Raw genomic sequence first — 26,710 nt, 5'->3', positions numbered from 1 at the left:
TTTTATTTTGACGTTATACGATAGGCATTCACGTGTGTGCCTTGACATCCACTCCTCCGCGGCCATCACAACAAGTGATTTGAAAATGTGCAAACGTTCAACAGGAATTTAATGCTAGGCTAGCTGGATATTTCCATTTCCAAATTAACATAATGTGAGATAATTGTGCAGTAATCCATTTTATTTGATTATGCTCTGTATTTTGTTGTCAAAGTATTTATGTAAATGCTTCCATGATTTAATAGCAGACAATGATCATGAGATGCCCATCTAAATCTGTTGAACGTTAGCGTAGCTAGCTAGCGTTAAAGTTAATCAGAACTGTAACAGTACAAGTTACAAAAACCGCCATGACTGAGTGGAGATGGACCAAGGCAGTAGAAGAACATTCAATCCAAATGGAGGATCTGGACACTCATCATCACACAGCTATTTTGGTGTGTGTGTGTGTCTCATCACACAGTTATTCTGGTGTTGAGATAGCCGATTCAACTCCACGATTTACTAGTGTGGGCGGACTGGAGTTACGACATCACATACAATTACGTTTTTATTAAGAACTACTGATTTCAGCACCCACAGAATAGCATGCAGTTACATAGGACAATGTCTCCCGTCTGCCCACACTAGTCGCCGCTCAACTCCATTGTAAATCGTGGAGTTGGATTGAGTCGGCTATGTCTGAGAAAGCTGGCAGTAACTGTATTTTAAACAAAAACGTGTATTTGTGTTTTCAGTCACTCCATGTGATCCCTGGCACAGCACACCGGTGAAAAAGGTAATAGTGAGCAAATCACTGTTATTGGACCTGCTATATTTCATCCCTAAAAAGTTTGGAAAACTAATTTTATACGTTTTTATTTTGTCTTGTTGCCTAGGCTAGTAGTCTAGTCAAATGAGAAATTCTAACATGAATGGCAATGGCTCCATTTTTGCAGAAGAATGTGGGAGCTTCTATCGAGGAGCCTTCCCTAGTGTCCACCTCAGCTCAGAGTGAGGGACAGAAGATGGCCAGCCAGTCAGCCAGAAGTCCCCCAAGCCTCAGTCCCACAGGAAGCCTCTACACCCAACCCCCCTCCCTGTCTCTACCCCTCCTACAGGACAGAATGGTGGGAGGTGCTGCTTTTTACACAACACATAAAGCCAAATGGCTAATTTTTCAAACATTATGGAACACGCTGCTTATGTTCTCCTTTGTTACATCATTGTATCCTCGATAGAATCACAGAATGCAGAATAGAATGTTAATGATATTATGGTGTAATTGCCCATGGTTGCTAACGACCGGTTGATAAAATATGAAACTATTACTATGAGCTAGCAAGGCTACCATTATAGGTAGCAGGTCAGTACTGGTACTCTCTACATGTTTGTGGAGGTGTGTGTGTGCATACCTACTCACTCCTGTATTTACATTTGGGTATCTGTCTGTCTGTCTGTCTGTCTGTCTGTCTGTCTGTCTGTCTGTCTGTCTGTGTGTGTGTTTTATAATAGCCTCTTGGTGAGATGGAGAGTGCCACCATCCAAAGGCAGAGGCGGGAGCTGCAGCTGCTGATTTGTGAACTGAAAGACCGGGACCAGGAGCTCAACACCATGGCTGCTGCCCACCACAAGCAGCTCACTGCCTGGGAACAAGACCGCCAGAGAGTCCTGACCCTGGAGCAGAGGTGTGCTCGCCTGGAGGGTGAGAGAGGGGACACAGGCCTCAAATGAACACAAAATATTCCATTCATCATCTATGTGTGTACATTTCCAAAATAACCTCAATGATGGGTAGTTACATTCATACTTAAATGGTGAATTGCATCCTCTGTAATATTTTATGATGTTTGCTTTGAATACGACAGGTCTGGGAATAGCATTGATAAGGTCTCTGGTGTTTATGCTTATGCATGCATGCTGTGTGTGTGTTTTTGCTTGTATGTGTATCAATCTGTGTGTCATAATGTGTGTTTGCTTGTCTTAGATGAGCTTCAGAAGCGTAATGAGGTGATCAGAGCTGTAACTAAGAGGGTTCATGTCGTGGAGGCCCGGGAGAAGGAAGGCCACAGGGAGCTCAACTCTACCCAACAACAGCTGCTCGAGCTAGGGAAGAAACAGCAGTACACCAGCCAACACTGTCACGACCTGAAGGTACAAGCACACACACACACAGCCAATTTGGTGTTGTACTGATGTGGTTATTTACAGTCCATGTTTCCGGTGTTGTGTTCTTAAACAGGACTGTAAAATAAAGGGTTTCTGGTGTTGTGTTGTTTTGTCTCCCCCCCGCCACCAGGAGAAGAACCAAAGTCTGAACTCCACAGTGATGTCTTTGTCAGCCCAGCTGGGCTCTCTGCAAGTCAGAGGGGAGGAGCTCAGCACCATGCTCAGACTCAAGGTAGGCTTGCTTTCTTAAACCTTTGTCTCTAACTCTGATTACCCTGTAATAGAGTAGTAAGGCCATGCAGTTACAGACATGCTAGTCTCTCACGACAGCCTATCTGATTTGGTTCTGGGTACCGAGATTCAGGGGCGTAACTTTGGTTTTAGAAGGGAGGGACCTACATTATTATTTTTTTAATCCTGTAAGATAAACACTCCAAACAGCCTACCTGACTGCTCGGAGGTGTCCACATTGGTCCTAAAGCACACCGTTCCCTCGGTTGGTATCACATTCCAATGATAAAACTGGGGGGCACAAAAATGCAATTTCAGAATTAACTCTGCCGAGATTACAGACATGCAGACTGTAAATTGTACAGTGGTTATCATAAGTGTTCACCCCCCTTGGATTTTGTTTTCACATTTTGATGCGTGACAAAGTGAGATTGAAGTGGATTTAGGGTATGATTTTTTGTCATCGATCTACACAAAATACTCCATAATGTCAAATTGAAAAGAAAACTCTAGAAAGGTTAACAAATTAATACAAATTGAATAACTAAAATATCATGTTTGCCAAATGATTTACTCATTTTGTTTAGGCAAGACTAAATTAGTTCAGGAGGAAAATTTGGCTTAACAAATTGCATAATAAGTTACATAGACTCAATTTGTGTGAAATAATAGGGGATGAAATTATTTATGAATGAATACCCATTCGTCTGTCCCGCATACACACATCTGTAAGGTCCCTTAGTCAAGTATTGAATTTCAAGCACTGATTCAACTACAAAGACCAGAAAGCTTTTCAAAAGCCTCATGAAGAAGGGCAGTGATTGGTAGTTAGGTAACAAGTTAATAATTATGCTGTGGATGATGTACTAAACCACCCAGACACAACGGACAGAAAGGAAACTGCTCAGGGAGGAATTGGTGACTTTAAAACAGCTACAGAGTTCAATGGCTGTGAAGGGAGAAAATTGATGATGGATCAACAACATTGTAGTTACTCCACAATAATGACCCAAATGACAGAGTGAAAAGAAAATTACAAATATACAGTGCCTTCAGAAGGTATTCACACCCCTAGACTTTTTCCACATTTTGTTGTGTTACAAAGTGGGATTAAAATGGATTTAATTGTCATTTTTGTATCAATGATCTACACAAAAACCTCTGGCAAAGTATAAGAAAAATTCGAACATTTGTAAAAAATTAAAATAAAATGTAACATAAATATTCAATCTTAATATTCAACCCCCTTAGTCAATACATGTTAGAATCACCTTTGGCAGCGATTACAGCTGTGAGTCTTTCTGGGTAAGCCTCGAAGAGCTTTTCACATCTGGATTGTGCAACATTTGCCCCTTATTCTCTTCAAAATTCTTCAAGCTCTGTCAAATTGGATGTTGATCATTTGCTTGACAACCATTTTCAGTTCTTGCCGTATATTTTCAAGCAGATTTAAGTCAAAACTGTATTTGGACCACTCAGGAACACTCACTGTCTTCTTGGTAATAACTCCAGTGTAGATTTCACCTTGTGTTTTAGGTTATTGTCCTGCTGAAAGATTAATTAATTTCCCAGTGTCTGGTGGAAAGCAAACTGAACCAGGTTTTCCTCTAGGATTTTACCTGTGCCTAGTGCCATTCTGTTTTTTTTTATCCTGAAAACTCCCCAGTTCTTAACGATTACAAGCATAACTTACAAATCTATGGCAAGACCTGAAAATGGTTGTCTAGTGATGATCAACAACCAATTTGACAGAGAATGAAGAATTTTGCAAAGAATAATGGGCAAATGTTTCACTTAAACAGAAAGGTTCACAGCTGTAATCACTACCAAAGGTGATTCTAACATGTATTGACTTATGTAATCAAGATATATTAGTGTTTATTTTTCATAAATTCTAACATTTGTAAAGAAATTCTCTTCTACTTTGACATTACAGAGTATGTTGTGTAGATTGTTGACAAAAAATGAAAATTAAATCAATTTCAATCCCACTTTGTAACACAACAAAATGTGAAAAAATCCAAGAGGGGTGAATACTTATGATACCCACTGTATATAACCTCTTCTTCCCCCACCAGGACAAGGATGTGACGGAGGCAACCAATCACATCGTAGATCTGTCTGGGCGCCTGCGGGAGATGGAGGGGTCGCTGAAGGAGAGTCACTCACGGGAGGCCAGGGTGCTCAGGGAGGTCGAGGAGCACAAACGGCGATACAGAGAGGTCCGGCACGAGAACACACGGCTCAAAGGTACAGGTTCCAGAGTACATGGCTCAGAGATACAGTACACTACACTGCCCCCTCTCACTACACTGCCCCCTCTCTTTTTCCCTCTCCCTGTGTTGTGGTTGTAGAGGAGTTACAGCAGCAGGTAACAGAGGGCAGTGCCCAGAGAGAGGACATCATCCGTCTGAAGCAGGAAGGACAGCTGCTGCGAAGGGAGCTGGCTCTCTCGGGTACCTTACATTCAACCAAGTTTATTTATATAGGACTTTTGAGTGAACATTTTTCACAAATATGTTTGTCACGGTGTGATTTACAGCAACTTAAACCCCAGCCGCCCAAACCCGTCTTTTCTGGTACCAACCTCTAGAAGCAATGTTTCCCAGTGTAATGACAGGGCCACCTCTGGAACAGTAGGGAGTAGTAGTAGTTCCAGGTCATTGTTTCCCTAAACAGGAACATCTAGTTCCTCTTCCTAATCATTGTTATTCTTATTGACTGTATTAAGATAGATAGACTGGCTGATTGAACCACCCCAGCTTCTCTCGTCTCATCGCGCATTATTTTAGATCGCTTACCAAGAAAATATATCACACATTTCTCCCGAACTATTGATAAGAAGCTGTTGTGACTGCTTTTGACATGGTTCCTGTCTCCCAGGTGAGGGGGAGAGCTGGAAGGATGAGCTGCTGGGATTGGCTCGTTCCAAGCAGGAGCGCACAGAGTCGGAGCTGCACTGTCTACGCCAGGTGTGTCACCTCTTACCTTATCTCTACCTCCACACTTTTTACCCACAGCGCATTGGGCTGGGCTGTCGGTCAGGTTCTACAGCATACCTGTGGAACTTCAGGAATGTTCTCCACCTCGGCTGTTAGGCGCTGTCTGTATTGGTGGTGTGTCACATACCTGGGCCCTGACTCAGCCCTGACACAGTTAACCTGAAGAGGCTAAGGAGCTGTATTTGGCCCAAAGTTACCCAGACTAAATATTAAATATTGATGTAAATATAAGATATTGGTGTAAATGAATAGTAATTTACACTGGGTCAATCGATGAAAGTATAATTTACCCTGACCTGATATGCATGAAGTGTCCACAATCCTAATTGTGTGTGTTCCAGGTGTGTGAGAACCAGCAGAATGACCTGCAGCTGCTTCAGTTGAACCTGGAGAGCACCCGGGAGACCCTGAAACAGGCTGAGGGACAGGGGCCACATGGGAGGTGAGCTAGGTGTTTGTGCATGTGTATATTTATTCTACTCAGTTGATGTTGTGCACAGTCTCAGATATTATGCAGATTTTTATTTGGCTTTAGAGGAGGTGCTGAAATTGTGTCTCTTACCAGTCAGGGAACAGAGAGAGTAGGAGGGACAGAGAGACGAGCAACAGGGTCAGTCTACAGACAGACTTTAAGCAGAAGTATAGACCACCACCCAAACTGTCCAGAACCCCCCTTCCCCCTCCTTGTCACAGGAGAGAGACAGGCACCCCAACAGGAGGATGAAAGTAGTGTTTCAGATTTGACCTCTGACCTCACTGACGGTGCAGTAGCAACCCGGGACCTCATTGCTGCTGTCCCCAGAGAGTTGCTGAGTCATGCAATGGTCCAAGCTAGCAGCGTTAGTGACTGTTTTTCATTGACGAAGAGAGAGAACCAGAACATATCAAACCCCCGTACTCCCAGTTCCTACACCAACCGAGAGTCAAGTCACCAGGAAACAATGACAGGTAGAGAGAGTAGAGAAACCATGGAGACACCAAGCATAGCCGTCGCCACAGGAACGCTTAGTCGAACTCGATCGCCAGGCCAAGCTAGCGTCAACTTCAGCGACTACCTGTCCACTGTTTCAGGAAACCAAGGCACGTATCTTAGGCAACAAGAGCAACAACAACTCACCGAACTCCGCGAACATGAATCAAACTACAGCAGCCAGGAAACACGAAGGAGAGCTAGCAAGGAAACCATGGCAACCCATAGTAGCCTAGCCCCGGGAACCACCACACTGTCGCTGAGCGACCGCATCGCTAGCTACCGCAGCCAAAATAAATCAGCAAGGAGAGAAGGCAGAGGGATACAGAGTCAGAGTGGAGTTAGTGGGAATGAGGGTTCGTTAAACCGCACTGTCGATCAAGTTAGCATTAGCGACAGAGTCCCCAGCTACAGCCGCCAAGGAGCTTCAAGAAAAGAAGGCAGGGGGACCAGGAGTCAGAGTGGAGTAAGTGGGAATTTCAGCGAGAATAACAACGGGAATGTGGGTCACACTTCTGGTAAAGCTAGCGACGGAGTCTCGAACTACAGCCACCAGGGAACATCAGGAAAAGAATGCAGGGAGTCATTGTGTGAGGATGGAATCGGTACGAATGCCGGCTCCCTGGTGGAGAGGACTGAGTCCCCTGAATGTGGGTGTAGCAGTATGGTTGAGGGACAGACAGGACCTAGCTCCTATAAGACAGCTAGTTGTGGCTGTGGTAGTTTGCCTGAAGTACAGGCAGGGCAGAGCTATGGCTTTGGTAGTATGGTTGACGGACAGACAGGACCCAGCTGTGGGTGTAGATGTATAGCTGAAGGCCAGGAACAGAGTGAACCTAGCCTGTCTGAAGCAGGCAGCTCTGAGACAGGGACAGATGCAGGGCCAGGTGCAGGGATGGAGCTCCTAGCTGTGTTTAATGGAGGACCGGAGGCAGAGGACTCCTCCATATTGCTGGTGGACATCAGCCCTCGTAACACCTGGTAGGGACAGAATATACAGAGAAAGAATGGTACACTCTTTTATATTGACCCCAAATTTGTCTCAGGAATAGTAGGATTGATTGATTGATTGATTGACTGCTTTCCCAGCCAAGGTGATCTCACCTGTGTGTACCTGGATAGCCCCTCCCCTTCCTCACGGAGTAGGAGGAGCCTCGGTCTTGCGAATGACTCCGCCTCTCCAACAACCGCCAATGAACGAGGTGTTGTCAACGGCAACCTGGGAGGCCTTTTTGCAGCTTTAGACGATGTGAGTGGACCACATAGCCTGAGAGGAAAAACTCCTGATCTTCATAATTAATTCCTAATGTAGAGATAAAGAAAAGTAATTGGCCAGGATTCAGTCTTAAAGTTTAAACATTTTATATTTTGTCCATTCCCCCAGGAGGACCAGCGTTCCTCCACCAATAATCTACAAAGGCTGCTAGATGAGTCTCGTCAGATGGTGGCTAGCCTGGAACGCACAACCCTACAACCTTTATGCCCCTCCCACAGCCCGTCCTCTAACTGTGACGCTATCATCAGCCTCAGCATCGGCCAAAACAGTGGCAACAGTAGCCATGGGAACCACAGTCGTAACTGTGACAGACACAATCACAGCAATCCCGATCACCACCCCAACCAGAGCTCCACCTACACCACAAGACCCAGTCAAACCAGCCGGGTACGTGCTTTCATGTGTTTTATACTATAGATACAATAATTATTCTGACCAAAATACCACAGATAATTTCATACTGTTGGGCCGATTACCATTAAGACATCACATAATACTATGGAAGTGTGGGGTGCAACGTAAGGGTGTGAACTGGTAGTGATTTACAGTGCTCCTCCCATCTCTCATGTTTTCACCCAGCTGGATGGTGATACTCCACCCAGGAACACTCAGCCCTTCCAGAGGAACGAGGAACCTGGGGGGCTATAGAGGGAAGGGACATCTACCTAAACACACCTTCACACACCTGGCCTGGAAAGTCTAGGAGGGGTGATGATGGAGGCTGCAGACTACTCTGTTTTCTACTGTAGCCATTGAGACCATAGTCACATTGGTATGGCTTTGCCCCCAGTCCCAAACCTATATCAGTCACAATCCAGGAAGTGACAATTTGGGTCAAAGGTGAAATCTCCTCCAATCAGAACCAGGGACACAGCAATAGCAAGCCAATGAATGAATTAAACTGCTTTTTTAGGAAACCAAAGAAGGACTTACATTTCTTTATGTGAAAAGTTATGTTATGTTATACGATACATGAGACTTTTTAAACTATTGTTTTAACAACATTTAAAGCGTGTTTAGTGTTAAATGTCCAAAGTCCTGCCCTTCGCAGTCCTGGTCATAAGCTATTTAGGAACCATTTAGTAATATGATTGTGAGATGTGAAACCAGTCATTCAGACCTGTTGAATGGTGCTTCTGGGTTATTGTCATTCCGGTTTCACTGCCTGCAAACCTGCTGGATGGCTCCAATAGGATGACTGATGAGGTAAGAGAGACTGCTGCATTGAAAAGAAACCTGAACCTCACTTTCTTCATTAGCATATTGTTTTTGTATTTTTGATGTGAACATTTTGTAATTAATGTTTTTGTACTCATTACTTTTTATGTAAAATAATTTATATTCAGTGCAAATGCAAATACTAAGAAAAATGTACCACTGCAGTAAACATTTTAATAACCACTTCAAATGCCAGGTCTTATGTGATTTTGATAACATGATGAATGAAAAATACGATTAATACTTGCTTCTTGTTTTTTTACATATACAATTTTGTTACGTAAAATATCGGAGAAAAACGTGTAATGGAATGAAGATTGCGCAAAAGATTACGCGCAGGAATGCACAGTGCGTTGCGCAAAAATAAACGACCTCAGCATATAATTTAGAGAATAAATAATGTCCATTCATTAATACAGTATTTCCACCTGTAATTTGCTACTACTATCATTCACTCTGTCACTGATCGGAGAAGGTATTGATACACCGGTTTGCGCGTCGCGTGATTCTGACGTGCCATCCCCATTGTAGATTGACAACCCAGAGCAGACAGGTATCGGCAAACTGCAAGTGTGGGTGGCTGGGACAGCAAGTAGTCGGGTCATTTCATCCCAGTGGATTACACCGGCAAAATGAGCTCGAGTAAACCGAAAAACAAAAGCGAGAATAAAACAGAGAAGCAATTGGCTGCGGAGAAAGAACAGTTTGGAAAACTACAGGTAAACTTATATCCAACCTTTTTTGTTTTAGAAAAAAAAAGTTCCCTCATTTACAGATTTATTTTAAATCAATGATTATTTAGGATTGTGTTTGTGTCAAGGTTGTATGGTGATTAGTGTGTGAACATATCTTTGGATAATGTATTTCTGTGACAACATACACATATCTCTGTTTTTATTTCAGTATTAATTGTGTTATAATGAGTACATTTTAGTCAGATAAAGATATATAATTTACTCCAGAAACATCTGTATCATGAATATCATTTCAACAACAGATATATTTTTTACAATCCAACTTCTTCAAAAGGAACTGGGAAAAACTTTGGAGTTATAACAATGTAGTACACTTATTTCCTCATGCCATGCCTCACTTTGAACACAACTATTCTTCGAGTTCTGCTTATCAATAGTATGTGCTGTGTCTCTCATTGTCCCATTGTTCTCAAAGGTGTACAGTACCGATCAAACGTTTGGACACACCTACTCATTCCAGGGTTTTTCTTTATTTTTACTATTTACTACATTATAGAATAATAATGAAGACATCAAAACTATGAAATAACACATGGAATTGGGTAGTAACCCAAAAAGTGTTTCAAAGTAGCCACCCTTTGTCTCGATGACACTTTTGGCATTCTCTCAACCAGCTTCACCTGGAATGCTGTTCCAACAGTCTTCAAATCTAATTTTATTTGTCACATACACATGGTTAGCAGATGTTAATGCGAGTGTAGCGAAATGCTTGTGCTTCTAGTTCTGACAATGCAGTAATAACCAACGAGTAATCTAACCTAACAATTTCACAATAACTATATTATACATAAAAATGTAAAGGGATGAATATGTACATAAAGATATATGAATGAGTGATGGTACAGAACGGCATAGGCAAGATGCAGTAGATGGTATCGAGTACAGTATATACATATGAGATGAGTAATGTAGGGTTTGTAAACATGTGGCTAGTGATACATCTTTTACATCCATTTTTCCATTATTTAAGTGGCTGGAGTTGAGTCAGTATGTTGGCAGCAGCCACTCAATGTTACTGGTGGCTATTTAACAGTCTGATGGCCTTGAGATAGAAGCTGTTTTTCAGTCTCTCGGTCCCTGCTTTGATGCACCTGTACTGACCTCGCCTTCTGGATGATAGGCAGTGGCTCGGGTGGTTGTTGGGTGGTGTAGGTGTCCTGGAGGGCAGGTAGTTTGCCCCCGATGATGCGTTGTGCAGACGTCACTGCCCTCTGGAGAGCCTTATGTGCATCTGTAGAAGTTTGAGAGCTTTTGGTGACAAGCCGAATTTCTGCTGCTCCGCCTTCACCACTGTCTGTGTGGGTGGACCAATTCAGTTTGTCCATGATGTGTACGTTGAGGAACTTAAAACTTACTACCCTCTCCACTACTGTCCCGTCGATGTGGACAGGGTGGTCCTCCCTCTGCTGTTTCCTGAAGTCCACGATCATCTCCTTTGTTTTGTTGACGTTGAGTGTGAGGTTATTTTCCTGACACCACACTCCGAGGGCCCTCACCTCCTCCCGGTAGGCCATCTCGTCGTTGTTGGTAATCAAGCCTACCACTGTAGTGTCATCTGCAAACTTGATGATTGAGTTGGAGGCGTGCAAGGCCACGCAGTCCTGGGTTAACAGGGAGTACAGGAGAGGGCTCAGAACGCACCCTTGTAGGGCCCCAGTGTTGAGGATCAGCGGGGTGGAGATGTTGTTACCTACCCTCACCACCTGGGGGCGGCCCACCAGGAAGTCCAGTACCCAGTTGCACAGGGCGGGGTTGAGACCCAGGGTCTCGAGCTTGATGACGAATTTGGAGGGTACTATGGTGTTAAATGCTGAGCTGTAGTCGATGAACAGCATTTTCACATAGGTATTCCTCTTGTCCAGATAGGTTAGGGCAGTGTGCAGTGTGGTTGCGATTGAATCGTCTGTGGACCTACTGGGGCGGTAAGTAAATTGGTGTGGGTCTTGGGTGTCAGGTACGGTGGAGGTGATATGGTCCTTGACTAGTCTCTCAAAGCACTTCATGATGACGGAAGTGAGTGCTACAGGGCGGTAGTCATTTAGCTCAGGACCAATGGTGGCACTCTTGAAGCATGTGGGAACAGCAGACTGGGATATGGATTGATTGAATATGTCAGTAAAACACACCAGCCAGCTGGTCTGCGCATGCTCTGAGGACGCGGCTGGGGATGCCGTCTGGGCCTGCAGCCCTGCGAGGGTTAACACGTTTAGATGTTTTACTCACGTCGGCTGCAGTGAAGGAGAGTCCGCAGGTTTTGGTAGCGGACCGTGTCAGTGGCACTGTATTGTCCTCAAAGCGAGCAAAGAAGTTGTTTAGTCTGTCTGGGAGCAAGACATCCTGGTCCGTGACGGGGCTGGTTTTCTTTCCCAAGCAAGTCTCTTCTTATTATTGGTGTCCTTTAGTAGTGGTTTCTTTGTAGCAATTTGACCTTGAAGGCTATCCTCTGAACAGTTGATGTTGAGATGTGTCTGTTACTTGAACTCTGTGAACATTTATTTGGGCTGCAATCTGAGGTGCAGTTAACTCTAATGAATTTATCCTCTGCAGCAGAGGTAACTCTGGGTCAACTTTGATGTGGTGGTCCTCATGAGAGGCAGTTTCATCATAGTGCTTGATGGTTTTTGCGACTGCACTTGAAGAAACGTTCAAAGTTTCGTATTGACTGACCTTCATGTCTTAAAGAAATGGTGGACTGTCGTTTCTCTTAGCTTATTTGAGCTGTTCTTGCCATATTATGGACTTGGTCTTTTACCAAATAGGGCTATCTTCTGAGCCCTCTCCTGTACTCCCTGATCCACCTCTACGCAGACGACACCATTCTATATACTTCCGGCCCGTCCTTGGACACTGTGCTATCTAACCTCCAAACGAGCTTCAATGCCATACAACACTCCTTCCGTGGCCTCCAACTGCTCTTAAACGCTAGTAAAACCAAATGCATGCTTTTCAACCGTTCGCTGCCTGCACCCGCACGCCTGACGAGCATCACCACCCTGGATGGTTCCGACCTTGAATATGTGGACATCTATAAGTACCTAGGTGTCTGGCTAGACTGTAAACTCTCCTTCCAGACTCATATCAAACATCTCCAATCAAAAATCAAATCAAGAGTTCCGCAACAAAGCCTCCTTCACTCACGCCGCCAAACTTACCCTAGTAAAACTGACTATCTTACCGATCCTCGACTTCGGCGATATCATCTACAAAATTGCTTCCAACACTCTACTCAGCAAACTGGATGCAGTCTATCACAGTGCCATCCGTTTTGTCACTAAAGCACCGTATACCACCCACCACTGCGACTTGTATGCTCTAGTCGGCTGGCCCTCGCTACATATTCGTCGCCAGACCCACTGGCTCCAGGTCATCTACAAGTCCATGCTAGGTAAAGCTCCGCCTTATCTTCACTGGTCACGATGGCAACACCCATCCGTAGCACGCGCTCCAGCAGGTGTATCTCACTGATCATCCCTAAAGCCAACACCTCATTTGGCCGCCTTTCGTTCCAGTTCTCTGCTGCCTGTGACTGGAACGAATTGCAAAAATCGCTGAAGTTGGAGACTTTTATCTCCCTCACCAACTTCAAACATCTGCTATCTGAGCAGCTAACCGATCGCTGCAGCTGTACATAGTCTATCGGTAAATAGCCCACCCATTTTTACTTACCTCATCCCCATACTTTTGCACACCAATATCTCTACCTGTACATGACCATCTGATCATTTATCATTCCAGTGTTAATCTGCAAAATTGTAATCATTCGCCTACCTCCTCATGCCTTTTGCACACAATGTATATAGAATCTATTTTCTTTTTTTTGTACTGTGTTATTGACTTGTTAATTGTTTACTCCATGTGTAACTCTGTGTTGTCTGTTCACACTGCTATGCTTTATCTTGGCCAGGTCGCAGTTGCAAATGAGAACTTGTTCTCAACTAGCCTACCTGGTTAAATAAAGGTGAAATAAAAAAAATAAAAAAAATCTTCTGTGTACCCCTCCTACCTTGTCACAACTGATTGGCTCAAATGCATTAAGAAGGAAAGAAATTCCACTAATTTAACTTTTAACAAGGCACACCTGTTAATTGAAGTACATTCCATCTGACTACCTCATGAAGCTGGTTGAGGGAATTCCAAGAGTGCAAAGCTGTCATTTTATTTGTACATTTTTATTTCACCAGGTCGGCCAAGTTCTCATTTACAACTGTGACCTGGCCAAGATAAAGCAAAGCAGTGCGACAAAAAACAACAACACAGAGTTACACATGGGATAAACAAAAGTACAGTCAAAAACAATAGAAACATCGATATACAGTGTGTGCAAATGGAGTAAGGAGGTAAGGCAATAAATAGGCCATAGTAGCAAAGTAATTACAATTTAACAAATGAACACTGGAGTGATAGATGTGCAGATAATGATGTGCAAGTAGAAATACTAGTGTGCAAAAAAAAAAAAAAAAAAACAATATGGGGATGAGGTAGGTAGTTGGATGGGCTATTTACAGATGGGCTGCGTACAGCTGCAGTGATCGGTGAGCTGCTCTGATAGCTGATGCTTAAAGTTAGTGAGGGAGATATGAGCGATTTTTGCAAATCGTTCCAGTCATTGGCAGCAGAGAACTGGAAGGAAAGGCGGCCAGAGTAGGTGTTGGCTTTGGGGATGACCAGGGAGATATACCTGCTGGAGCGCGTGCTACAGGTGGGTGTTGTTATGGTGACCAGAGAGCTGAGATAAGGCGGAGCTTTACCTAGCAAAGACTTATAGATGACCTGGAGCCAGTGGGTCTGGCGACGAGAGCATACAGGTCGCAGTGGTGGGTGTTATATGAGGCTTTGGTGACAAAACAGATGGCACTGTGATAGACTGCATCCAGTTTGCTGAGTAGAGTGTTGGAGGCTATTTTGTAAATTATATCGTCGAGGATCGGTAGGATAGTCAGTTTTATGAGGGTATGTTTGGCAGTGTGAGTGAAGGAGGCTTTGTTTGTGAAATAGGAAGCCGAATCTAGATTTAATTTTGGATTTGAGATGCTTAATGTGAGTCTCCTTTCTTCCACTCAGCTCCACAGCATCAGTAAAAGCATCACCTCCAGTGAGACACCGCTGAAGGAGAAATATGCACGCAGTATCCTTTCCAAACATGTCCTAGACACGCCCTTTAAACACACTCCAACCATCTGGAGAAATGTGTGTGTGAGGCTACCTCTAAGTATATCCACCATGTTTTGATAACATGTATCATTTACCATTCCTCCCAGGCCTATTCATATTCACACCCATGATTTGAGATGTAATAAATATTTGTTCGTTTCTTGGTCTTGCGGGGGTGTCTGTCTGTCTGGTGTGTTTTATATACATCATTGGTTCCTCCTTGACGACGGTGCCGACATCATCATGGGGACCCATAAGGAGGGCGGAGCCACAACGTTCTGGTCGTTCATCATCAACCTGCCGCTCTCCTCCAACGCCATCGTCAGCTGGAAGTTCTGCTACATGCTGCACAAAGTCCTCCGGGACGGGCACCATAACGTTAGTCATCCCATTCATGTCCCCCATACTGCGTTTCTTGTATCTCTTCCTTCATGAGATCTCTTCTCCTCTTCTATCTCTTCCTTCTCTTCTTCCTGCCAAACTTCCCTGTATATCCAGTGTCACATCTTTGGAGTCTCCTTGCTGTAAGGTCCTGTGAGTGACTCCTCTCCCCTGTGTGTTCCTCAGGCTGTGAGAGACTCTCATAGATACAGCAGGAACGTCAAAGACATGGGTGTACTCTGGGTGAGTACTCGGTTGACGCTACCTTTACAGGAGTTGATGACATTGAAACTTAGGACGTATTTTGGGGCGGTGGTTAGAGCGTTGGGCCAGTAACCGAAAGGTTGCTCAATCGAATCCCCGAGCTGACAAGGTAAAAATCTGTCGTTCTGCCCCTGAACAAGACAGTTAACCCACTGTTCCAAGGCCGCCATTGCAAATAGGAATTTGTTCTTAACTGTCTTGCCTAGTTAAATAAAGGTAAAACAAAATAAAACAATTATGATGACAGTGGATTTATGACCATATGTATTTCCAGGGGAACTTGCATGATAGGTACGGCCATATTGTGTCCCTTTCGGCCAAGTTCCTGTCCCTCAAAATGGAGTTCCATGTGAAGGTGAGACCCTGTGCATTGCATATATATACCACCTAGAACCTACTGTATCCTTGTGATGACATTGCCTTCTCTGTACTGGGGGAGGTGCTATTATGTTAACTAATAGTAGATTAGTAACATCAAAGTTGTCGTGGGGCCAACACTTTCTCCTGCAGACAAACCTTTCTGGTATGTACATGGATTCTTTCTTCCCCAGCACAAGGTTATTCCAGGTAACCTGGAGGCCACAGACGAGACGGTGGAGAGAGAGGCAGGAACTGACGTCAACAAAATGTGAGTCAATAGCACCATACTGTACCCCAAAACCTCCTATGATGCTATGGGTGCAAATGTCTTTCTCAACACCAAATCAGGGTTTGCTGAGCTGTTTCTGAGGTGAGCTACATTTGCAGGTGGTAACAGTGATCTCTGTTAAGCTGTTCACTGTAAGGGGTTCTCTTCTCTACAGATTTGATATGACTCATGAGCTGTTAGATTACCTGGACGCTGCTCTGAAAATGTCAGAGACAGGTGGGTCTTTCAGCTAAGGCTTTCATTCTCCTTTATGCATTGATTCTCAGTTGAATGAAGCCATAACCATCTGTGTCTTCCTAACAGTTTGGCGGCAGCTGGATGCCAACGCTGGCAAGTCCACCACCCCGGCCGGACAGTGTCGCCTGGGACCTCTAATTCCTGTTATACTGGACTGCAGCTGGGTCTACCACTTCTCTGTCAAACTACTGTTCAAACTGCACAGCTGTCAGTCACACGCGCATACACAAAACCCCAGGCCTGTAGCCCTCTGGATTTCTAAATCTGACCTGTACTCGTCTATTAGACATGTGTGGTCCTGCTCTGTGTTCCAGGTGTTTCAGCTGACTCTCTTCTCGGACACCGGGAGAGATTCCGTGATCTGTTCAACAGGTTTGCCTACACAACTATCGACTGTCTTGTGTGTGTGCACCGGTATGCACGGCGTATGGTTTGAATGATCTGCCCTGTTGTCTTCCAGCCTCACTAAGTTATTTGATCGAGCCAGAGAGACGGAGTTCTTCAAAAAGGTTATTCAGATCCCTGACCTGCCAGATGTAAGCCACGTATTTTGTGTTTGTGGGGAATTGGTCATTCCCACCAATACCTGTTTTCCTTTTCTATCTCTGTGTTCCGTATGTTCACTTGTGTGTGTGTGTGTGCAACACCTGTAGTCTCCTCCGAACTTCCTGCGTGCCTCTGCGCTGGCGGAGTACGTGCGGCCGGTGGTGGTGATGCCCAGTGAGGAGCCTTATGAAGAAGTCGATGCGGCGCCGCAGCCAGACTACAGCCAAACACCACAGGTACGACTGGACACTCTCCCATTACTTTATTTTACACTTTGCTATTGAACCTAGTGTTGTTATTTACATGATAATTACCAATTGCCTCATAACTGTCTGCATCCATTTGTTCGACAGCAACCGTACAACATGTTAAGCCAGCTGGGAGCTCCTGATGCTGGATTTGATCAAAGGTAAATGAAAGATCTTCTCTTTTCACTGAGCTAATGAAACACTTGTCTAACCACATTTTTGAGGAGAAATGATTGTGAAATAATAACCGTTTCTGGTTTGCCTCTGGTATCCCTCAGAAGATCTCCGTCTCCAGCTCTGACGGAGGCAGAGGCTCTGAGGAAGGAGCTGGAGGTCATTAAACCAGAGCTGCAGCTCCTCAAAACGGAGGTGTGTGTGTTTGCTTGCCTGCGTGTCTCTGTCTGTCTGTGTGCAGGTGTAGGAGTGACTCAGAATGCATGCATGTGTGTGTTTGACCCCTCCTCCCACCCCTCTCTCCCTAGGCTCAGAGGTGTGTGACCCAGCTGAAGTCTCAGGTGAACAGGCTGGAAGCAGAGCTGGAGGACCAGAGGACCCATAAGCAGATGGCTCTGGTGGACAATGAACACCTGCGCATGGAAGTAGGGGCCTTACGACAGGCCACCGCCGCCCTACCAGGGGTACAGGCTGGATACCAGGAGGCTGATGGTGAGTATACACACGGACGGACACAAACACACACACACACACATACACACACACACACACACACACACCTATTAACCCCATCCTCCCCCTACAGGTCGAGCCCAGGCAGCTGAGCTGCGTTTTTCTCAGCTCAAAGAGCGACACGCTGAACTGGTCACCAGCCACGCTGATCTACTGAAGAAGGTACAGACACTGCACACTGGGAATTTCTATGCCTTTTGGGAGCTGACACAATATTGTGTGCGTGTGTTCAGAATGCAGAGACAGTCCGGTTCTTGTCCAGCACCCAGCAGAACCAGGAGGAATTGGCCACGGCCAAACAGCAGCTGGCCAGCGAGGTGGACCACCTTCGACAGGAGAATAGACTCAAGGTACTATAACCATTAACCCCTGACCTCTAACCCCTAGAGTTTGTAGCAAATATGGAGCAGGTTCAGGTTTTATTTCACCAGGATGATTCTTACTCTTGTAAGGTTTAACAATTGTTGATGTTTGTCCTTGTGTTTCCTGACTTCTCTGCATGTTTTCTCTGTCCTGTCTTTGTAGCTGGAGCAGCAGAAGCAGGAGATGGATCGGCTGAAAAGAGAGCTGTTGGACCAGAGAGCAGCGTTGGGTGAAGTCCACAGTGTCCTGGACAACAAAGAGATGGTAGGCAACAACGACATGGTAGGCTTATTTAGGTAGAAGCACGGGACAGTGTTTTTCCGTCTCTCAAACTCGACTCTACCCTTTTGTTATTTTGTGTGTCCTTCTTGAACCAATCAGAACTCTTCCCGCTTCCCCAGGCTGGTTCCCAAATGACTGGTGCTCTGCAGGGTCTCCAGCGAGAGAGAGAGGAACTGCTGCGCTGTTTGAGGGAGAAAGAGGGTGAAGTGTCCTCCCTACAGCAGCAGGCTCAGCTCCATCACGGCTCCATGGAGCAGGACAGGGACAGATCAGCCAGAGAGATGGCCAGCCTGAGGCAACAGCTACAGCAACAGGTATGGGCTGTCGACACACTAGACTTGAACTTGAAGTCGAACTTGTGCTGCGTAGTAAGACATTGGAGGACATTCTGATGAATTGACGTGTGTGTGTGTGTGTGTGTGTGTGTGTGTGTGTGTGTGTGTGTGTGTGTGTGTGTGTGTGTGTGTGTGTGTGTGTGTGTGTGTGTGTGTGAGATTACAGCTGGCTATAAACGCGGAGCAGAGAGTGGAGATTGACAGACTGAAGCGAGAGCTGGAGCAGAGTCGAGCAGAGGTGTCACGTGCTAACAATGCCCTGCAGAACAAGGAGATGGTAGGAACCTGTCTGCTGGTCCCTAGCAAATGGAGACCCTATACTTGTCAGTCCTTGATACAAATAAGGTTGAGAGACATGTTTATGTATCTGTCTCCCCTTTCAGACTGGTTCTCAGATGAACAGTGCCCTGATGGGTCTCCAGACCGAGAGAGAGGGGCTGCTGCGCTCTGTGAAGGAGAAAGATGCTGAGCTGTCCTCTTTAAGGCAGCAGGCGCAGCTCCAACGCAGCTCTCTGGAGCAGGACAACGACAGGACATCCAGAGAGATGGCCAGTCTGAGGCAACAACTACAGCAACGGGTATGGGCTGTGTGTGTGAAGCAGTTGTGCGTGCATACCTGTCTCTGTGCACACATACGAGCATGCGCGTATAGGTGTGTTAACCTGTAATCTTTCCGGTGTGTGTGTGTTACTCCAGGCATCTCGTGAGGGTGAGCTGACCAGGAAGCTGCAAGAGGAACAGTTCTGTCTGCTCCAGTGTGCCGTGGTGGAGGCTGAAGGCATCATACTGGACGCTGTGTCCAAACTGGACGACCCCATACACGTACGCTGCACCTGCTCTCCAGATTACCTGGTGAACCGAGCTGAGATCACCCTGGGTTCTTTGGACAAGATGCAGCAGAGTCACATGGTCTACCTTGGAAATATGGATGGTGTGTAACCACCTTGTGTGTGCGCACGGCATGCATGTTTGTGTGTGTGTGTGGGTATAATCTCATGTCTCTGTCCTGTCTGTCTCAGATGCCAGTGGTCTTCTGAGGGCTGTGACACAGTTCTCCCATCTAGCTTCTGACACCATCGTCAACGGAGGAGCTACAGCACACAGTGCTCCTACTGACCAGGCCGACCGTAAGAGACGCACACTGCACGCACGCAAGCATGCTCACAAACACACACACTCATCCCTTTCTCTCTCTCCCTCTAGGTCTGACTGACAGTTGTAGAGAAGCTTCCACTCACTGTCTGCAGTTCCTACACGAGCTGAAGTCCAGAGCCACGTTACAGAGAGCCGACCCTACTACGATACGCTATGTAATGCGACGTATACTCACTATGGGACAGGTACGGACGGGGTCATCACACACGGAGAACTGCAGCTAGTGGAATAAGCATTCCTGCTGAGAGCAACATTCTGTGGTCAGTGCACTGGCAGCCATTCTGTGTCAATGCAGGATAGGACAGGATGTAATGGAAGTGTATTTCCTGTAGGATCTGTGTCTTCAAGGGCAGGATGTTCTAAAAGAGGAGCTGGGGGAAATGGTTGATAAAGAGATGACTGCTACCTCTACTGCAATAGAGGAGGCTGTACTCCGCATGGACGTAAGAACACACACACACTCTCACACACTCTCACACACACACACTCTCACACACACACACACTCTCTCTCACACACACACACACACACACACACACAGAGCATGTCATTGTTGAGGACATTCCTCATGTCTTTTCTACCCACGCTGTGAACAGGAGATCCTGAACCAGGCCAGGAGAGACACATCTGGGGTCAAACTGGAGGTCAACCAGAGGTCAGCGAAACACAGTAGAACATAGAACACAATACTACACAATATGTCACAGAACACAGAAGAAAATAGTACACAGTAGAACACAGAGCAGAATAGTACACAATAGAACACAATAGTACACAGAACACAAAACACAATAGTACATAGTAGATCACAGAACACAGTGGAACACATAACACAACAGTACACAGTGGATTAACTCAACAATAACTCTGTATTTACTAACTAACGTTATGTGCTGGAGGAGCTATCACTGTAGCTTACAGAGTCAATATGCTTTTTCTCTGTCTTCCTCTCAATTTCTCTCCTCTTCTCTCTCTCCCTCTCAGCATCCTTGGCTCCTGTTCAGACCTAATGAAGGCCATCCACATGCTGGTGACCGCTGCCACTGACCTGCAGAAAGATATTGTGGAAAGCGGCAGAGTGAGTTCTAAATATTACATTTGTGTTTAGAATAGGCTGTACTTCCATACTTATCGACATAGTCAAAATAGTGGACCTCCAAAAGGTTGAGCACATCTGTATTTGGCTCTGGGCTCAGTGACGTGTTTTCTCCACAGGGGGCAGCATCAGTGAAGGAGTTCTATGCTAAGAACTCCTGTTGGACTGAAGGCCTCATCTCTGCCTCCAAGTCAGTGGGCTGGGGCGCCACTCAGATGCTGTAAGTACTGACTTGATATACACATTACACATGTATACTATATACAGCGGACTGTTGTTACAGCAGTGATACTAGTCACGTTGTCGTAGGGCTGAATCCTAAAATTGAGATATTTGTGTGTAAAACCCACTTTCTGTCCACACAAATTGATATATCTTGTTTCCTCTCTCTCCCGGCTGGCAGAGACTCGGCTGACAAGGTGGTAACTAGCGGGGGTAAATACGAGGAGCTCATCGTCTGTTCTCATGAGATCGCTGCTAGTACCGCCCAGCTGGTCGCTGCCTCCAAGGTACAACACATATACACACACACAGCTGATTCCGTCTTCATATTCGCTGACTTGACAATAGACCCCTCGTCTCCCCCTGTGTTGCCGTGGCTACAGGTGAAAGCGGACCGGAACAGCAAGAAGCTGTCGACGCTGCAGCAGGCCTCGCGACACGTCAACGACATGGCTGCCATAGTGGTGACCTCCACCAATCACGGACAGAGGCAGATCACTGAGAGAGGTGAAAAGAGGGAGAGGAGGAAGGTAGTCTCAAACCCGACCCTAGGCAACCGTGACTAGGGTCTGGTTTCAACGACGGACTCTCTTGGCAAACGTCCAATGCCTACGTTGCTACCTTAGCCACTTAAAATACAAACTAGTAGCTAGCAAGCTGGAGATCACGCCGGTTAGTTTTATTGAAGGCATTTCACACGTGTCTAGTTTGTATCAACTACCTTTCCTAAAGCCACTGCAAAGGTTTTCCTTGCAAACTTTGGTTTCGAATTGTGACATTCTGTTGTCTGTCTGAAGAGTACCCACACGGGAACAATTATTTTCTCTTATTGAAGTTGCCAAAAGAGTCATTGAAACCAGACCATAGTCACTGTTGCCTAGGATTGAGTTTCTGAGACTATATTAATAAGAAATTCACACAAGTAGTACACTGGGCCTTTACTAGTATTAGCAGACCAATATAGACGTCTGCAGCACTGGCAAAACATTTTCAGCATCTCCATTTTGGCAAAAAAAAGGTAATTGTATAATTTAAGAAGAGTATCTTGCAGGATTCAATAGTTGGAATATTAAGAGTTGTTGCCCTGATCCTTTCTCTGTGATGTCATTCTAATGGAATCCACAAAGTACAAAAGCCTGTCCTCAAACATTTATATCCAAAAGTGCAAAGTTATGGGCAAAGACACAAAACACCCACATTCTTGATCAAATAACATGGAAAACAACCACTTTTTTGTGCAGTAGTAATTTACCATCCTTACAAACCACTTAATGTAAATGTACATTACTGTATTGTTCATAGGCTGGTCATCTAGGGTTGTACCTGTAGACTTTCTATCACCATGAAGAAAAAAATGACCAATACAGTAATTGAGTACATTGAGACATCAAGTGGTTTGTGATGATATGATGTGAGGATATGATGTGATGATGTGGCTCAGTTGGTAGAGCATGCAATGCCTGGATTGTGGGTTCGATTCCCACAGGGGACCAGTATGAAAATATATGCACTCTCTACTGTAAGTACAGAAAAAATCGGAAGTTTACATACACCTTAGCAAAAAATCAATTTTTCACAATTCCTAACATTTAATCCAAGTAAAAATGCCCTGTCTTAGGTCAGTTAGGATCACCACTTTATTTTAAGAATGTGAAATGTCAGAATAATAGTAGAGAGAACCATTTTTTCAGCTTTTATTTCTTTCATCACATTCCCAGTGGGTCAGAAGTTTACATACACTCAATTAGTATTTGGTAACATTGCCTTTAAATTGTTTAACTTGAGTCAAACGTTTTGGGTAGCTTTCCACAAGCTTCCCACAATAAGTTGGGTGAATTTTGATCCATTCCTCCTGACAGAGCTGGTGTAACTGAGTCAGGTTTGTAGGCCTCCTTGCTCGCACACGCTTTTTCAGTTCTGCCCACAAATGTTCTATAGGATTGAGGTCAGGGCTTTGTGATGGCCACTCCAATACCTTGACTTTGTTGTCCTTAAGCAATTTTGCCACAACTTTGGAAGTATGCTTGGGGTCATTGTCCATTTGGAAGACCTATTTGCGACCAAGCTTTAACTTCCTGACTGATGTCTGGAGATGTTGCTTCAACATATCCACATAATTTTCCTACCTCATGATGCCATCTATTTTGTGAAGTGCACCAGTCCCTCCTGCAGAAAAGCACCCTCATAACATGATGCTGCCACCCCCGTGCTTCACGGTTGGGATGGTGTTCTTCGGCTTGCAAGCGCCCCCCTTTTTCTTCCAAACATAACGATGGTCATTATGGCCAAACAGTTCTATATTTGTTTCATCAGACCAGGGGACATTTCTCCAAAAAATACGATCTTTGTCCCCATGTGCAGTTGCAAACCGTAGTCTGGCTTTTTTATGGCGGTTTTGGAGCAGTGGCTTCTTCCTTGCTGAGCGGCCTTTCAGGTTATGTCGATATAGGACTTGTTTTACTGTGGATATAGATACTTTTGTACCTGTTTCCTCCAGCATCTTCACAAGGTCCTTTGCTGTTGTTCTGGGATTGATTTGCCCTTTTCGCATCTCTAGGAGACAGAACGTGTCTCCGTCCTGAGCGGTATGACGGTGCGTGATGCCATGGTGTTTATACTTGTGTACTATTGTTTGTACAGATGCATGTGGTACCTTCAGGTGTTTGGAAATTGCTCCCAAGGATGAACCAGACTTGTAGAGGTCTTTGCTGATTTCTTTTGATTTTCCCATGATGTCAAGCAAAGAGGCACTGAGTTTGAAGGTAGGCCTTGAAATACCTCCACAGGTACACCTCCAATTGACTCAAATGATGTCAATTTGCCTATCAGAAGCTTCTAAAGCCGTGACATCAATTTCTGGAATTTTCCAAGCTGTTTAAAGGCACAGTCAACTTAGTGTATGTAAACTTCTGACCTACTGGAATTGTGATACAGTGAATTATAAGTGAAATAATCTGTCTGTAAACAATTGTTGGAAAAATTACTTGTGTCATGCACAAAGTAGATGTCCTAACCGACTAGACAAAACTATAGTTTGTTAACAAGAAATTTGTGGAGTGGTTGAAAAACGAGTTTTAATGACTCCAACCTAAGTGTATGTAAACTTCCGACTTCAACTGTAGCTGTGGATAAGAACGTCTACTAGTTCTGTATTAGTGGACAGATATAGACATCTTCAGTGAGGGCATAGTTTTTTCTTCAGCACCCCCACCGCCAAACTACTTCCTGCAGCTATGGGGTGGAGGATTGTATAAAATAAATGTTGTATAATGGTTTGGGTGTATTGTACCCCTGAGTTCTGAGTCCTTGTCCTCGCTTCTCTCCAGAACCCATGGACTTCTCAGGCATCTCCCTGATCAAAGTGAAGACTCAAGAGATTGAGTCTCAGGTATGTCATTGCAGCAGCTTGTACTGCTCTGCCTACAGCCACTTATAGCTGTTTGTGTATGTTTTGTGTGTGTGGGGCCAGGGACATATTATTCCATGTGACCAACTGGATGTGTGTGTAGGTGAACGTCCTCTTCTCCATTCTCGGTGCTGTAGGTGAAGGTGTTGGAGCTAGAGAATCAGCTGGAACAGGAGAGAGTTCGTCTGGGAGAGCTGAGGAAGAGACACTACCAGCTGTCTGGGACTGGTACAACCCACGGGGGGGAGGTGGAGGTGGAGGGGGGAGACGGGGATGACGGGGGAGACAGCTTCCCACCCCCTCCCCCTCCAACCCTCTTACCAGCCTCCACCCTGCTGCCCCAGCCCTACCTAAACACACAGCCCTTCTCACAGACACAACCCGACTCACAACTATCAGCTCAGTCCTACTCACCACCCAAGTCCTACTCACACACTCAACCCTATTCACAAACAAAGCCTTACTCTGAACCTGAATCCTACTCACAGCCTGCAACGCAATCCTACTCACCACCCCAATCCTACTCATCATCTCAAACCCAATCTTACTTACCACCTCAATCCTACTCATCATCCCAAACCCAATCTTACTTACCACCTCAATCCTACTCATCATCCCAAACCCAATCTTACTTACCACCTCAATCGTATTCTCAAACCCAATCCTACTCACCTCCCCAAACATACTCTCAAAGCCAGCCGTATGTAAACACCAATCCCTTCTCCCAACCCTCGCCTCTGTCCCCACCTCTGTCCCAGCCCGAGTCCCTTCCCCTTCCAAATAACTCAGTAGAACTCGCCAAGCCAACCCACACTTCAAAGAAACCTTCCATCTTCCAGAAAACAGGAACCCTGTTTAGTAAGGTATGAATCATTATTACCGGCTGTCGTATTGATCATCCTCGTCACAGGCATTAAGGTTATAGGTATACGAACAGAACAAGGGCCTAGGGCCTAAGGATAGAAGGGATTGTATTGGAGCCAGGTTGACTTCCCATAAGGATGGAATTGTGATGTCATTGGTGGTCTGTTTTTCCTCTGTTGCAGTTCCGAAGAGGTGAGGCTGGAACAGAGGAATCCAGAATCCGGAATGTTAGAATCCCAAATCCAGAATGAGAAGATTCTACCTGTCTGCATACCTTGTCATGTGAACTACTGTATATGCAGTTTACTCAGTTTACTCCGGTGCATTGATTGAAGAACAACCCTTTTCAAGATAGCAACTTTATTGTAGTATTTAATATTTCTTAATGTCTTGATACACTATTTGATTACAAAAAAAAATCTGGGTAAAATAACGGTTAATAATATTATTATTATTACTAACATTATTACTTCTTTTAAGAATGTGTATTATCTTTCTATTTGAAAAAGCAGTCATTTCTTACTGACCACTGCAGTGCTTGTAGGAAGAATTGTGTCTAAACCAACATCCCAACGCTTTGTCCAAATGCCTTAAAAATACAACATGGTTAACAACCAATCAACGTACAGCCGCCTATTAGTCTTTACATAATATCTCTTATGTGAGTATACTTACTTTACATAGATTTGGATATCTGTAACATGTATTGAGATAAACTGACGTTTTAAATGAATATATACCTTTCCATTTGTCCTGCAGTGTAGATTTAGTCTTTGTGATTGACAGGAGAGATGACCAATGGGGCTTTCTTGCGACTGGGATTGACCCCTGGGCTGAAGTATGGATAGAGCGTGTCAGCAAAGTTGCAGCCCATGTAACAGTAGATATGGTGTCGAGCTACCAGGTCACAAAACCACACCCGGCCTTGTTCGTAGTCTATGTATACCCCGACCTTCGAGGGTCTATGGGTCAAGAGAGAGGAACAGGAAAGTCACCAAGAGCTTCGTATTTCCTCCAGTCTCTCAGCCATGTTTCCCAGTATCCATTCTCAGGATTTAGTAGCACACTGCCCTTCCTGTTGATGGACTCTGTGGCCACTCCTAACATCCAGTCAGTCTTCACCATCACCTCCCTGAGGAGAATCCCTGCTTTTTCCAGAAACACTGATGGACAGGTCAGATCTTCCTGAGTAGTCTGGAAGATTCTATCTTTGCGCTCCTCCTC

The 26,710-nt window shown here is 45.0% G+C and overlaps 2 protein-coding genes across 2 annotated transcripts; both read left to right on the top strand.

Moving 5' to 3' along the window:
- The first annotated feature begins 9 nt into the window (after positions 1-9).
- ccdc62 (coiled-coil domain containing 62) lies at positions 10-9,088 on the top strand. Its single transcript, XM_031803016.1, has 13 exons — positions 10-437; positions 738-778; positions 939-1,109; positions 1,495-1,684; positions 1,967-2,133; positions 2,279-2,380; positions 4,458-4,629; positions 4,734-4,835; positions 5,263-5,351; positions 5,723-5,823; positions 7,441-7,600; positions 7,736-8,014; positions 8,207-9,088. Exons 1-13 carry the CDS (start codon positions 365-367, stop codon positions 8,273-8,275), a joined length of 1,716 nt encoding a protein of 571 aa, XP_031658876.1. The 5' UTR covers positions 10-364; the 3' UTR covers positions 8,276-9,088.
- A 108-nt stretch (positions 9,089-9,196) lies between these two features.
- Positions 9,197-26,112, top strand: LOC109868194 (huntingtin-interacting protein 1-related protein). The gene is made up of 32 exons (XM_020457631.2): positions 9,197-9,564; positions 14,662-14,725; positions 14,987-15,129; positions 15,319-15,375; positions 15,671-15,751; positions 15,948-16,024; positions 16,200-16,261; positions 16,349-16,489; positions 16,597-16,654; positions 16,743-16,818; positions 16,936-17,064; positions 17,182-17,237; positions 17,355-17,445; positions 17,559-17,742; positions 17,837-17,925; positions 17,997-18,113; positions 18,289-18,390; positions 18,528-18,722; positions 18,910-19,020; positions 19,127-19,321; positions 19,440-19,674; positions 19,763-19,870; positions 19,947-20,083; positions 20,231-20,341; positions 20,495-20,553; positions 20,883-20,976; positions 21,114-21,214; positions 21,398-21,503; positions 21,600-21,723; positions 24,543-24,604; positions 24,760-25,485; positions 25,669-26,112. The coding sequence occupies exons 1-32, from the start codon at positions 9,478-9,480 to the stop codon at positions 25,735-25,737; spliced, it is 4,047 nt and encodes a 1,348-aa protein (XP_020313220.2). The 5' UTR covers positions 9,197-9,477; the 3' UTR covers positions 25,738-26,112.
- The last annotated feature ends 598 nt before the right edge of the window (positions 26,113-26,710 follow it).

The sequence above is a fragment of the Oncorhynchus kisutch genome, linkage group LG23 (genome assembly GCF_002021735.2).
Source record: "Oncorhynchus kisutch isolate 150728-3 linkage group LG23, Okis_V2, whole genome shotgun sequence".
In the NCBI taxonomy this organism is placed as follows: domain Eukaryota; kingdom Metazoa; phylum Chordata; class Actinopteri; order Salmoniformes; family Salmonidae; genus Oncorhynchus; species Oncorhynchus kisutch.
Note: the sequence above shows the minus strand (reverse complement) of the source record. Positions and strands in the feature narration are given on the sequence as shown.

Bases quoted from the DNA above. Each gene is read 5' to 3' on its own strand.
- ccdc62 (XM_031803016.1), top strand. From the start codon at position 365: ATGGACCAAGGCAGTAGAAGAACATTCAATCCAAATGGAGGATCTGGA. The intron at 1,110-1,494 runs GTGGGAGGTGCT...GTTTTATAATAG, and splicing joins CCCTCCTACAGGACAGAATG to CCTCTTGGTGAGATGGAGAG. The intron at 2,134-2,278 runs GTACAAGCACAC...CCCCGCCACCAG, and splicing joins AACACTGTCACGACCTGAAG to GAGAAGAACCAAAGTCTGAA.
- LOC109868194 (XM_020457631.2), top strand. From the start codon at position 9,478: ATGAGCTCGAGTAAACCGAAAAACAAAAGCGAGAATAAAACAGAGAAG. The intron at 14,726-14,986 runs GTATCCTTTCCA...ACGACGGTGCCG, and splicing joins GAAGGAGAAATATGCACGCA to ACATCATCATGGGGACCCAT. The intron at 16,819-16,935 runs GTAAGCCACGTA...CAACACCTGTAG, and splicing joins AGATCCCTGACCTGCCAGAT to TCTCCTCCGAACTTCCTGCG.